The 14,798-nt window shown below is 41.9% G+C and overlaps 1 protein-coding gene across 1 annotated transcript in view; it reads right to left on the bottom strand.

Moving 5' to 3' along the window:
- Nucleotides 1-14,798, bottom strand: part of usp43a (ubiquitin specific peptidase 43a) — a 126,350-nt gene that overhangs the window by 53,147 nt on the left and 58,405 nt on the right. Inside the window, exons 4-5 of the mRNA XM_088926733.1 lie at nt 10,350-10,442; nt 1,894-2,029 (exon numbers count right to left, since the gene is read on the bottom strand). Coding sequence (XP_088782859.1) covers nt 1,894-2,029; nt 10,350-10,442 — 229 coding nt within the window. The remainder of the gene's footprint in view (nt 1-1,893; nt 2,030-10,349; nt 10,443-14,798) is intronic.

The following is a 14,798-nucleotide window of genomic DNA, read 5'->3' as shown; positions in this document are numbered from 1 at the left end:
ACTCCGCACAGGAAAAATATTCATTTTCCTGATCCTGCTTCACTCTCACTAGGCGTAGACCCGACACTGTTCATCCTCCTGTGATAAACCATGGGACTGGAGGGACTTTTCCTTTTTCACCAGGTGATAGTATAGTACAGGATGAGCATAGAGTATAGTTGACAATACCAGTTGTGGACACAAGAGGGAGACTTCTCCAAATCTACCGAGGTGAGGTAATATGACATACTGTACTACTGAGAAGCACCTGTGACAGGTTATGTTTGACTTAAGTATTTTTTTAGCCTGACAATTATTGTCTTTGCAACGTGATTGCAGTTCTTACTGGACACCATCCTAGTGAGTAACACCACATGTATACAATACTTTATATACAACTTGAACCTTGATATTTTTGCATGGCACATTGATACTCCATCAGGCCCCACTGTTATTTATGTCACTGTTATTGATTTTATCACTGGTTTGTGAATGTGTTGGGTGGATGCATTCTGTTATTGGCTATGTAGTAGATTTGTACTGTTTGTCTTTAACTGTAAGAGCTCAATGAACCAAATTCCATGCAAGTAGTTGTTATGGCGATGAAGTATTAAACTTGAATTTGAACACCAATTTGTATCATCAGTGAGAAATTAAAGCAGTGAAAGACTGCTGTAGTAGATAGGTTTGTAGTCTGAATTTAACAGACATCACAACCAGGTAGACCAAACCAAATTCATGTGGGACAAGATGCTGATCTTTCACAATATCAGGGGTACAATAGCTCCTGTCCAAACTAGGCGACACTACAAAGGGCAATTTAGACATTGCTCAAAACCCAATTTCCAAAAAGATGTTTTTAATCAACCATTTAAACAAAAACAAATGACATGCAAATCAATCACATAGGATACAAGAGATAATTAAGAAGCACAAAGCAAAAGTAACAAAACAGAACAGAAATATCAAACCCTTAGTATCCAATAAAACAGAGACCAGTAAGGGTCCTATGAAATTTCCAGTAGAATGCATTTTTGTGGCTGCCTGCAGGCTGCAGTTTACAGTGGTCCTATTAAAGTCTTGGTGCTAACATTCTGCGCCACGACACTGCCTAATTTCCCCGAAATTGGCTTTAATTATGAGCTCTAGTGGCAAGAATTGAAGTTAAGCATATTTACGGGCTACAGCATGCAGTTAAATTAATTTATACCCTATGGAGATTTCAGAACAAAAGGAAGTGTGAGTCAATTGAGTCAATTAAGAGCAAAAACATTCAACAAATTGTTACTGAAGTTTAATGAATCAGATCTAATTTTTAAAGGAAAAAATCCCCCTTTGGGGTGTAAAGCAGTAAAACCCTCTTCTGTGAAAGAATGCTTCAGCTAGTTAATTATGGTCAATTGAAGTTATTGCCTCAGAACTATGGGCGGCACAGTGGTTAGCATTAGTGCCTTGCAGTGCTGGGGTCCCAGGCTCAGTTCCTGGGGTGCTATCTGTGTGGAGATTGCATGTTCTCCCTGTGTTTGCGTGGGTTTCCTCCAGTTGCTCTGTTTCCTCCCACAGTCCAAAGACATTCTGGTAGGTTAACTGGCTTCTGTAATAATTGGCCCTGGTATGTACAGTATGTGGCTGTCTCATCGTTTTCCACTGTGAGTGCTCAGTACAACAGTACAGCCTGCAATGAGTGAGAAAACAGCGCTGAAGTGGCTGTGAAGGCTTAAAAAAAAAAGGGAAAAGAAAAAGGTTTTTAAAAATTTAAGTATCTCCAACAACACCTTCCTCTGTAATGAAAGGCTTGTGGCGAAGCCAGCTTTAACAAAGAGTGCAGGTTTGATGGAAATGCATAATTTAGAGTCAGTAAGGCACCTGCTGGGCTGTGTCTCATTTAGTGCCATCGTTTCGCCGGTGACTTACCTGATCTGGAGAGATTTTCCCTTCTTCTGCCACCATCTCCCTCAGACAAGCCAGTGTGCCGAAGAGTGGAACAGCCAGGCCGATCCGCAGGTACCGCTGGCCCTTGGCGCTGAAGACCAGGGTGATGTACAGAGGTCTGCAAGAGATCAGGAATTGAGATAGTGACTTCGGACTCCTTTCTTCAGCCTTGTGTTCGATGCATTAAGAGCATGATCAATCCATTTGAGGAAAAATCAAATTTTCCAGGATTATCCATGGCTCCTGCAGAATCAGCACTTCACCCACCTGCTCTATCCAAATCTCCCAGAGGGTTTTGAAGCGGACAGCTTGTTACTCTGTTTTGTTTTACACGCTCATATTAACGTGCATCTGAAATACCCTTTAATAGTTATTTGTCTTTTCAAGACAAATTGAGCAAAACTACCATACTGTGTTCATGTGTGAGCCATTTTTACCAATAACTGTAGTGAAGCTGCTTTCCAAAAAATATGATAGCATGTAGATTTGTAAGCACAATGATCTGTTTAAAGGGAAAACAGCTGTATTCAGATGCTGTGCTGCTTTGTTTTAGTTTAACTGTGTTGAAAGGGAGTCTCATCTTGTAAATTATGCTTTTTCTTAGTGTACTGTCTGGGCGTGACCGAACTCTGATGGACAGAGGAGTTTTAACCTAGCAGATTTACATCTGAAAAGTCTGTCTCCCAGCTGGAAATGCGTCTCCAGCTGACCTGCTCACCTCTACCTCTCTGTACACATCACTGCCTGGCAGTATGCAAACTAAATGGGTGACAAATATAAAAGGAAAAATGCCAGTGCAGTGAATTAAAACCATCCCTTCGCCATATGAACAATAAAGCCTTTCAGGTACCAGCAGCTAAGAGCTCCTTAGAAGCCCACGAGAGAAATGCACTTATCTGTCACAGGATGTCTTAACATGCATCTTAATGGCCTGGAACAAGGTGGAAGGAAAGGAAACTCAGAACCCTGGCACAGTAGTGGTTCTCTGCCCCAGAACAAATCGCAAAACTTACAATTCTCTGCATTGCGCGTTCCTCTGCTAATTTATGTCTCTAAAAAGAATTTAAAACCACAGTATAGCGGACGTCAACTGACTGTAATTTCCACTCTTTCTCACTGAAAGCACTGGAGCTATCGTTGGTATTCACTCTCATGTCCCTTTATGAATAGAAGTGGCCAAATATACTGCCCTGGTGTTCTGCAACAGAGGGATGAGCCCGACACCAGCTGACAGAAGGCTACCTTTATCCCTGTGCTTTGTTCGCTTATCAGTTCACACCTGACTTTCCTACCAAAGCTGGGCACCTGCTGCCACGAGAGACTGGCAGGGCTGTCATTCTGCCTTGAACTGGGCGGACATTTGGTGTTGAGATAAATGCCTATAGGGAATTTAGGTAAGAGAATTAACTAAAGCCATTTATCACGAGGAGCTGATTTCAAAGCCCAGTCACTGAAGATAAAGGCTGGGGACTTCTTCCACTCTGCCTTTCCGTCTCCAAGACAACGAGATTCCTAGGCCTTGGCTCACAAAGCGGAGTAACTTACACCAAAAAAATCTGCTAATCGTGTTTTGTTCAACAGCGTACCACCTCGAGAGAAATTGAGAAATTCAAATATAATGTAAACCGGAGCACCAAGGCAATCTGCCTTTTTTTTTGATTAAATGAAAAAAAGCAATTATTTTTTTTCCCCACAAGTATCCACTTGCTGTGCCGTGTCTTCTGAAAAAGTAGACCAACATGGAGCAGCTTCTGTGCGGCTTCCTCAAAGCATCTAAATGCAAAAGAGAATGTAAAAACTCCCACACAGCAGTTCTGCTTCTGAACCAAAAAGTGGTGAAAAATTCTGTGCTTCTTTGATGCTGTAATAGAGTATCACCTCAGAGCCATTCATCAACAGGGATTAGACAAGGACACTCTGACACTTTTTTACTAATTCAGTGCTTTGGATGTTTTTGAACAAATACAACAACAAAACATGAAAAAGTAAATGAAGCTCTGCTGCTGGAGGAGAGGCTAGGATTGTGAACACATGCCTGCAAGGCTGCAGGTGTGAAGTCCCAATGGGGCTCTGTTGCTGTACCCTTGATCAAGACGCTTCAGTCAGGCTGCTTCTGTCCAATTAGATTTCTAACCTAGAATAGCAGACACTGCTTTACACAAGGGGCTGCGGGAGTGTGGAGCAAGCGATGTGGTTGAGATTAACAGGCTTTCTTCAAAAAGCAACTAGACAAGATTCTTGGGTCTATAAGCTGCTAACTATCCAAAGGGTTAGATGGGCTGAATGACCTCCTCTTGCTCGTGACCTTTCTTATGTTCGGAAGAAAGCAGCATTAATCCTCTCCCACACAAACCCTCGCACCTCTCCTCTATGGCACTCTCCTCCATATTTCCACCTAAGGACCCTAAACTATGGTCGGACACCTGACAACCCGAAGCAACAAGGCTTTGACTGCATTAGCAGCAGAACTCCAGTTCTCCCTCAATCCTCCCACGGGTACTGTGGACCCCAGCAGGTCTTTGGTACGATGATGTCAGAGACACAGGGGGAAGAATCGTTCTGCTGGCTTTGCACAACTGCTCAGATGATGCACCTTGTTAAAAATAATATTGGTCAACATCCAGCACTTACAGTACAATACTGGACTGCAAGATGAGACAATTACATCAATTAGAATTTTACAAAAAAGTTTGAAATGGAATATGCATATGTATATATTTTCCTTTGCAAATTAGGCAATCAAGTGCAAACAATTATTTTAATTAAAAAACAGTTTTGCAAGGCGATTAGCACTGACAAAGAAAGCACAGGCAAATGGAGAACTCCTTTTCCTCTCTCTTCAGGTGAATCGGGCTCATTCATTTCTTCCCACACAGTGCTAATTAACGTAACAGATTGAACTTGTAGAGAGCGCCCCTGCATCTGAAGTGCTCTGTCAGGGCAATTCAAAACTCAACAACATAAAAATCTAAAAATCTCCATTTAGATAATTGCTTTCTGCTGGTCTAGTACAAACACAAACAGGAAAACTGCATTCAGAAAAGAGAGGCTGAGCCTTGAAAATGAAGGCCTCCTATTAATCTTGCATCCTGCATGACTTTCGCTGTTCTGTGGAGACGATTATATATTCCACACGGACACCTATGTGACAACAGATAAGGAAAGGGTCAGCACTGGCTGCCATCCTGGGTCAGCGAGTATCGAGCTGCAGCCCAGGCCTCTCCACTGAGCCAGGAGGACACAGCTCGCACCCAGCAGCTGGAGGAAGGACACTGAGTAGCAGAGAGAAACCCGCTCTCTTGCCGTTAGCTAAACTTAATCATTAGAGATTAGAAAACCCTGAATTAACATTTCAACCAGTCAATAGGCATAGAACCATATATGCCATCAGTACATTCGGTCGTTTTTTTGTTTTTTTCAGAACTTCCAAAGTTTTTCTTTCCAATTTTTTGATTCCAGTTACTCACCTGTGTTGAGAACACTGTTGCACTCCATGGCACCCCTATTTTATTTTATCTTTCCCCTTTTTATTATTTTGTCTTGAAGTACGGATAGAGTAGCTCAGATTTAGGCTCGCGAGAAGCTCATCATCTCTCCTGATTTCTTCCAATAGGGACTAGGCCTGTTTGCCAATATTTGAGAGAACAAGTACAGGTTTATTCCATGCAGAAAAGAAAAGAGACACAACGTTTCAGCTGTGGAGCCTTCTTCAGGTTTGTGAAAGGGTTAGGGTTAAGGTTCAATTCAGTGTATGAATTGAAATTACTGTCTGATTGTTTCTCTTCTGCTATAATTGCAGAATTTGCTCATTTAGTTGGAGCGGAGACACAGACATTGTGTTGTAGTGTTTCTAGTAAGGTGTGTAGCCTGTCATGTGCACCAGGCTTAGCTAAGAGTGTTATCACCAATCTGCAGGCTAGGTTAGGGATGGGGAAATCCACCTCTCAGGTCCCTCAACAACCATTCCATCACAATCCCAAATCTCCCAGGTCTTCTCCTGGCAGGTGATTAGAGTCAGGGCATAGCATAAGTTATGCTCATTTGAAAGAATGACTGCAAATTTAGAGCCCAGCTCCCCAAAATGAACGTCTCTCAGTCTGTTGCCAGGAAGAGCAATTAAAACGCAACACCTGTTTAATGAGTCTTGTGTAATCCGTCAAACACAAACCTAACAGACAGCAGTTAATTAATCCACATCCATAATGGTGAACTGTCCCACATTCATATCAATTATGCTACTTTGTGTAATACCAGCATGTTGTAAACAGCTCTCACAAGACCCCTGTTACACACAGGAATTCACAGCATTTTAAAATGATCTCGTCCTTACAAAGCAGGAACATGGCCCCCTCCAGATCCTAATGAATTTAGGCAGCCCTTATCCGTGAGTTTTATAAAGACCAAAGATAATGAATTCCATCTATATCCGGCCATCAACGTTACTGATCGCAAACTTTCCACATGAAGGATGGCAGGAGCAGAGCTCCTGATAAGTGTCAAGAGTCAATGATCCTGCTTCTGATCATCTAGGGGTGCCCACCTCCAGACCAGAGGGTGAGCAATAGCTAGATGTCTTCTCTTCTCTGGATGCCTATTAAGGCATCTTAAGAGCTTGGATGGTTAGACCGCTCCAGTTAGGCTAATGATTAGTCCAATGGGCTCATGGATTGAAAACCTGTAGAAACAGCAGTTCCACAGGAATCTGTAGAGGATGAGTACAGTACCTCCACTGCTTGTCAAAATGAAACTGATTCAGACTGAATGCAATACAAGTGATCTGGCTTTTGACCAAACAATGAGATGAGGCAAATAAAATGAGAAGTTGACAGAGAAAAAGGACTCTTGGACCATCAAGGACTTGAGTTGCTTATCTCCAGTTTACACTGTTACTGCTAAAACTCAGGGGGTCAGCAGGTCAAAGGTCAGATCAGAATACTCCAGGGCTTGTTTGATCAGAGGGTCTGTTTTACAGTGTCACTTTAATAATCAATAAGTCAGTGGAAATATTTAGGGTTTTGAGTTAAAGACATCATGGTGGGAAAAGAGATTATCAGTTCAACAGTAAATCCTGCAGAGTCATGATCAAGGCAAGGCAGAAGAGAGAAAATCAAAGATTAAACAACTGTTCCTCAGAAAATGTCTCCAACAGCTCAGATCATGTTTCCATGAAAATGTGACAGTGAAAGTGTCAATTTAGATTAATCTTAAACATTAAAATGATCCAAAAACGCAATGTTGTGAAAAAAATGTCTCAGTACTCTAGCTACAAGCTGTAAACTGTATAATAAGCTTTTGCTGGAACTTGCGTGTCATTTTATGTACCTATAGTACATGATTGTAATTGTAGCATGGGTGAAGCAACAGCAGCAAAATGAGTCTCCTCACAAAGCCTAATGGGAACTTCATATTGCTACTGTCTGCAAAGTTGCAATGTTCACTCCAAATAAAAGATTTTTTTTCTCCCCACAGCCTGCCAGAGCAGAACATCAATACACTTTAGCGCCTTTTTTCCACCAAGTTCGAGCTCAACCTTCAAACGTTTGATGAAATGTTGGTCTGCGGATCGTGATGAACAGAGAAGGGTTTTAATGCAGACGCACACATTCGTGAGGGTTAGTGGACATGTTCATCAGTCTGCACTCATGGCCAACTTGAGGCAAACATCAGCAGGAGCTGGCAGTCCATCTGTCAGGCCTTCAGGGAATTGGGTTTTTTTCTTCCAATTGTGAGGCACAAACAAGCAAAGCTTTTAAAGTATCCTTGCATTATTTACCCATCAAGCTGTTCATCTAAAGAACAGTTAAGATCAACATTAGCCTCATCTATTTGATGTGGAACCTGAAATTCCAAATCAGCAGTGAAACACGATCCATAGGGCACAAACTGAAAGAAGGAAATGCACTGAAAATTAAGAACAGGAGCACCGTTCGTACACAACAGGTTGTGGGAGTATGGAGCAAGCTACTCAGTGGTGTTGCTGAAGCAGAAGGGCTAGCATCTTTCAGCAAATGACTGGATGAGGTCCTCAGTTAGATACTAACAGCCAATTGACCCAGATAAACTGAATGGCCTCCTCTTGTTTATAAACTTTCTTCTGTTTTTAAATGTATATCCCAAATAGGGTAGATCAGTCCTATTTTCTTCCATTCTATTTCATCTGCCAAAACCCAATGAAGAGTAAGACACTGTTGTTCTTCAATGCTGTGGATGGTGTCTTCCAAAGCATTACTGTATGTCAAGTAATTGATCCATAAATCTTGCAGCCCAGCAACTCTATCTTTATAGTTTTCTGTGGTATATCATGGTAAATAGAGAAAGTGACACAACATGGTGACACCATGGTAAATCAATGCTAATTCATGACATCCATTCATTGTCTAACCTATGAAGAATAGAGGTTCAAAGTTGGGGGGGAGGCAGGGTACACCCTGGACGGGACGCCAGTCCACCACACGGCACACACGCATATTAGGGCCAGTGTTTTCACGACATGTCTTGTTAAAACTGCAAGGAATACATATTCAAGATGAATTTGCACAAGTTTGTTGGTGCAACAAAACAAATTGTTCACAGGGTCCTTGAAGCTTCATATCTTCCAAGAAATCAATCCCTCTTAGCAGACAAATTACATTTAAATCTGTAAATATACTTTATTGCAGTCCTGGTGTATTCTCCACATTTCCTTTGTGTTGATATGATGCAGTTCAGGTATACGGGAAGCTAGTTCTCCAGCAGGCAGGTTTAAGGAACTAAAATGCTTCGGTCTTCAACGAGAGGGTATTGCAAAGGCACCTGATACAAGCTTTCAAAATCCTGAAAACAGTGTTCAAGTAAACCCTGCAGATTACTTCACACTCAGCAACGAAGCAAGGAGGTGAGAAGACAAGTGGAAATTGCAAGGAGTACATTAGGGAGGGAAAGTAAGAGGTAAGCATTCACACGTTGCAGGTGTGTGGAGCAGAGTGCCGAGCCCTGTTGCAGAAGACATTTCCTTCAGGCCCTCAAAAGTACAGCAGGATGAGATGCACAGATTAATAAACTGTTAACTTTCAGACAAGTAAGAGGGATCAAAAGATTTATCACTTCTAACCTTCGTATTGTTCTCAGGCTTTGAGAATGAAGCACATTAGATCCGGTAGAACCTCTTGAGTTAAAAATGCTTTCCCCTCTCCTTAATGGCAGTTTGACACAGTATGCACGTCGCTTTTCCGGGGATGTAGCTTTTCCTTTAGACTATGGCCTGGCCTTACGAAGGGTGTGATGTTAGGGGTGATATTAGTTCCCCTAATGCAAGCTGAGAGAGGAACACAAGTAAGAAAGCTGCAGTTTGCTCACATCCAAGCCTAGGAATCACAAGGTAAAACTCTGTCAATTAATGTAGCCAGTACTACAAAGTACTGCAGTGCATTAGCAATGACAGCTCAGAACTCTCAATTGTTTAGGGGATCTTCCCTTTTGTCTCATAAAAGAGATTTGGGAAATTCCTTAGGGCACATAATGGCAACACAATGTCAATGTTAATGTAGTAAGAAGATGGGCCTGCATTTTAACAACCTTTTTCATCAAGTTCTGACCTCAGGGGGATGACAAGGCACACCTGCTAGACACACTGTAAATCTTTAAAAATAATTTTTTCCCCTGTTGAATCATTTTGCATCTTCTTGAATCTTTCACAGAGTAAAATTTCCCAAAAGAGGAAAAGAAGATCAGACATTTTAACATATCCCTGTGACTTGCATCTAAACAAGGACCAATTTGCAAGACATAATAAGAGCTCCTAAGAATGTTAGACTGCTCTACTGTTTGAGGTCAAACAGTACAAATACAAACGTCTCATCTCAACTCCCATTCTTGGCCTTCATCCTGCACTCTGATGTTTCTTGTTTCAGAAGTATCTTTTCCCTGAAGAGCCTTTATTGGACATGCTTTACAATTACATTCTGCCTATTCTGGAATGCTGTGCTGCACAGGGAGAATGAGAAGGAGCAGGCAAGTACCTCTGACCCACCCATCTGAGCCATTTCATCTTTTGACTGGCAGCAAGCTCCACAGCGCCTGACAGGAGAGTTTGCCCTAACTGGAAGTCCAGAGTGTCTCTCACTGACATCACTGCAAGCCGGTTTTGCTGCGAGTCAAGAGAGTCCTGACTGACACATTACACCCGAAGAAGGCTCCACAGCCGAAACTTTGAGTTTTCTTTCTTCTCTCTTCAGCAGGGAATAAACCTGTTACTTGTTCCTTTGCAGCCTACGCATGCTGACGCAGCTACCCACCTGAACTACATCACAACCTTACCCCTTGACAGTGCTGAGTCATTTGAGGGTAGCTGCTTTGGGGAATCACTAGTGACACCACCCTGCACTGAACACACAGTTTGAATAAGGACTCACACCCAGCATGCCTTACCTGTGTTTAAGTGTCGCGCTGGAATGACCTACCTGGTTTGGCGTAGAGGGATGGGTAGAGAGATGCACAGGAATGGATCGAAAGTGTTGCTTTGCTTAAGGCAATGGGGGCAGGTCAAGGAAGACCTAACAGGGGAAAAAACACACAGAAAAATTAGAGAACACTGATCACTTTCCAATTAAACCAAACCTTTAAGAGTAGAATAAAAATGAAATGTGGACGCTTCTTGCCAAAAGGGGAAAAGCAAGGAGCTGTGCATTTTAAACCTGTGCAGGCCTGTCCTCCACTGATTTCATAACCTCCTCTGTAGTAGGCTGAAACTGACAAAAACTAAAAAGACTTAATCCAATCCATCCTTCCATCCCTTATTATATCATGATACTCACTTGCAGTGTTTAGCAGGTCACACTGTTAAGCAAAAACACATTTACTTCTACAGACAGCCCTGCTCCAAAGTAGACTGCAAATGGTAGCTTCTGATGTTTTTATCGTTCCATCAGGACAACCTTTCGGTTCAACACCACTTCTTGCACAACTGTCCGACTTGATTACACTTCGCTGTCTGAAAAGGAAGACACCAAAAACACATTTGGGTATGTGTGAAAGCACGCCATGCTTTAACATCTGCGTGAAGGCAAGGACAAAAACTGAATATTTCAAAAGGAAAGACTCTGTGAATTTTAAATATTCCAGGAGCGCTTGAAACTTCCAGGAAGAGGGCTGCGACTCTGCAGGGAGCAGTTCTGGGAGAAGGTGCTCGGCTCAGACGACACAACGCCTAGCTCAGAAGTAGGGGCAGAGCTCCACTGGAGACTATATGCTCATTGAGGCAAGAAGCACAGCTGATGCTCTTTGTCTCCTTCCCCTCGAGTCAAACACCCAGGAAAAGGCAAGCACCTGAGTGAGCTGTGTACTGGCACTCAGCGGGAATGGAACACACACGTCCAACTTCACTGCTGAGTGCAGGGTCTCACAAAGGCTTCTGGCCCGACAAGCCAGTTTTCAGTGGCCCACTGAAAGCATTACATCAGCTAACAAACTGAAATGGCAAATGTGCTGAAATGCTATAACACTGCATTCTAATTGCAGCACATTACAGAGCTCAAGGTGCACATAATTTTGATGAGCCAAAAATTTAAGGGGTGAGCAGGTGGGATTTAATGTGCTTGTTAAAGAGAGCCAAGATGTCTGTTAATCATCCCTCTGATTGGTTGGAGTTTGAAGCTACAAGTGCAGATCCATAACGAGTCACTGTATTTCATTTGAAGGGAAAGGTCTGCAGTGACAGCTTCTTGCCTCAGCTGGTAAACTTGTGTTAACATGAAATAGGCCGCCCTGCTTCACAGGCAAAGTAGCACTGTGATCTGCATGTAAAATTGGAGCAGGTGTTAAAAGCTATCCCTGCATTCTTCTTTTCCCAAATCAAAGCTATTCTTTGATTGCTGAACTATGTTTGCAACATTGAGGCACAGGGTGAGCCATGAATTGAAACGTACTCCAGATGGATTCTATATTTCCCCCCCAAAAATTCCAATGATCAGCAGAATTCAAATGGACAAGGAACAAGGGCTTTCCAAACCGAGCATCTGGATGACTGGACCAAACGCTTAATCTGACTGAGCCTTGAGGCTTCGAAAAAGTTGTTTTGCTACCAGTGCGCATTTTTGTCATCCCTTCAGTTGCGTTTATCATTGTAATCACCCGTGCATAGTACAAAGCAAAAGGTTAAACTGCCTGGGTGATGGATGAACTGACTGGTTCATCTGAGAGCATATTGCTCTCCCTCTGAAAACTTCACTCCTGGAAATGTAGAATGTGAGAGAAGCAGGAAGCATGTCTGGCAGTCATTGTTTTAGAAAGAAATACAGAAACACTGAAACACTATTTGCTTTTCACAATTACTGTCTGTCCCTAGACACTATGTGCATAAACTGTTACATACCCCACTACAAATCCCCCATACAGATCTCTTTTCGTGCAGTAGCAACCTTGAGAGATCAAAGGAGGAATATACAGCTTTCTTGTACATTTCATGTGCAAATTTCTGTCGGAAATTCTGTTCTGTGAATTTGTTACAAAACGTTTTTTTTTTCCAAACTGCTGTTTATCTGCTGCGTGAAGAAAAAGAAGCCGACAACATTAGTTGAAATGCTTTCTGCAACATGGGTTTCCTGCAATCATGAAATCGCAACAACCATATTGACATTTTTAGAGAATGGCACGGTACATCTGCTTTGAAGTGAAAGAATTCAGTCAGCAGGAAGCATTGAGGATCAAAATGGTTTCCAAAGTACCTGTCTGATGACATGCTACAGCAGTTCTGAAACTCATTTCCAACAGCATCCACTGTATAAAAAGTAAATTACAGAGTATTTCAATCAGTCAAGTGTGTGGATGAGTTTATGTTCACATATTGCACTAGATTAAAATCATTCCTCTACAATTTCCTACATAATCATAAACATTTTGTGTAAAACTGAAAAGAAATTATTCACATACTCATCTTTCTACTATAAACAGGACAGAACTCGCATGCAAGTTCGGATTATTTTTAGCAGTTTTGTTTCCTTAATTGTTCACTCATTAAAGCCTCATTTTGTTGTTTTAAGGCTTTGCTGTGCACACAATGAGCGACAGCGTACCAGCAATTATTTCTCTTATTTCAAGTGAGGGAGACAGCATGTGATTTCTTTCTTTCACAATGTCTCAGCTTTTTGTACTGTGTATTCCCTGCAAATCAATTCAGAACATGAGTACACTCAAGCTTGTACTCATTTGTTTCTGGGATTAGTTAGTATGTCCCAACAGACAAAGATGCTATCTGCCTCTCTCTAAGTGAAATCTAACTGGGCTGAAATTAACATGTTAGCCTATTCAGTGGTGTTTGGGGACAGTGCAGAGATTTATGGGAATAACAGAAATACCGTATCAGAGGGGTTGTCTAGATCATTTTTAAATTAAAATATTAGGTATCAAAAAGATTCCGAGGACTGAATCTGGGGATTCATAGAAGAGTTACATCCAAGAAGAAGAAAAACAAGTTGCAAAAGCCAACCATTAAATTTCACACCAATTTATAAAACAAAACCAACACCACAAACCTACCTCAGCCCTGATACCAGTAATAAATCCGAAACTGTGATATTTGAGCCAACCCCAAACACTTTAAATAACGGCTTCCGAGTCCGAGCCAATTAAAAGAAGTAGTTAAAGTGATAAGATGTATCACACATTTGCCCTCTACAATGGTCGTGGGCTGAGACTGAGGACTTTTTTTAATGTTGCCCAGGAATGTCTCTGTCACGGCTTTCCAGAATCAGTCCTTTAAAGAGTGACAGGCCACATTCCCAGGCTTAAGGAACATTCAAGTTTGCAAAACCCTCAAAGGACCTCATTAGAATGAACAGTAAAAAAAAAGATCCATAAGAGACAAGTGGAAACTACTGGGAAGTGCATTTAAAACCGAGAAAAGGAGGCACCGATTTACATGAAGGCTTGCCAGTGTTTGGATTAAGATCCTTAGTCATGTTGCTGAAGCTGATATCCTGGCCAGTTTGGTTGCTAGCCACTAACTGACCTGAGAATCTCATCCGGAGGTTTCAGTTCCTGCAGGTTTGGGCTTGTGAAGCCAGGGTATGAATTTCAGAGGCCACTGCTGTTGTATCTCAATTAGAAATGTTAAGAAAAACCAGACTCCTGCGGCAGGAGTCGCCCCTGAAAGAGAAGCGAGTCTCTGTGCTGGCGCTCAATTTGGAAACAATTTTCTGCTTTAATGAGTCGTTTATCAATGAACTCCCCTATTCTGGGCTGTTATGATGCTGCCTGTCAATGTAAAGCTGCAGCAGCCATTTTTCATCATTTGCTCAGATGAGCCTTTTGCCAGCATGATTTCAGAGCTAATGTAAGTACAAGACCAGCATTATTAAACATAAGGCTCTTTCCTGCTATTAATCTCCGACATGCTGTTTTCCATTACAACGGAATGCACAACGTCCAAATGTAAGAAACAAAGACCTGCCCAAATTTCAGCTTAAGGGCTTATTTCTTTTACTGGGGGGAATTGTGAAATTAACTTCAGAGCTAATTTAGTCAATACATGCTCATTGAAGCTTAAGTGCATTTATGTTTTTTGAAAAAAAAAAACTGCCTCCCTTCACTTAAGGTTTTCCCATCACAGACGCTAAGGTGAGGAGAAAAACCAATTTGGACTTTTAAAGCCCACAGAAGGTGTTAATATCACAGCGAGCGTGCTACTCTGAAGCACAACCCAGAGACCAATTTTTCATTGGGTCATTATTTACTTTTGACTTTAGCTATTAGGTATACAAAAGCAGGTATTTAACCACAATAATTGGACAGAGGCAATGAGTCTCACCGATTCCCAGTGGGTTCTCAGAGCAGCAGACCTGAGCACTGCTTCACTGTTGTTGGTGAAACTGTGCAATGCACAAGCCAGAGGTTGACAACAGACCTTCCAAGAC

Source organism: Atractosteus spatula, chromosome 11 (assembly GCF_055471065.1).
Source record: "Atractosteus spatula isolate fAtrSpa1 chromosome 11, fAtrSpa1.hap1, whole genome shotgun sequence".
In the NCBI taxonomy this organism is placed as follows: domain Eukaryota; kingdom Metazoa; phylum Chordata; class Actinopteri; order Semionotiformes; family Lepisosteidae; genus Atractosteus; species Atractosteus spatula.
Note: the sequence above shows the minus strand (reverse complement) of the source record. Positions and strands in the feature narration are given on the sequence as shown.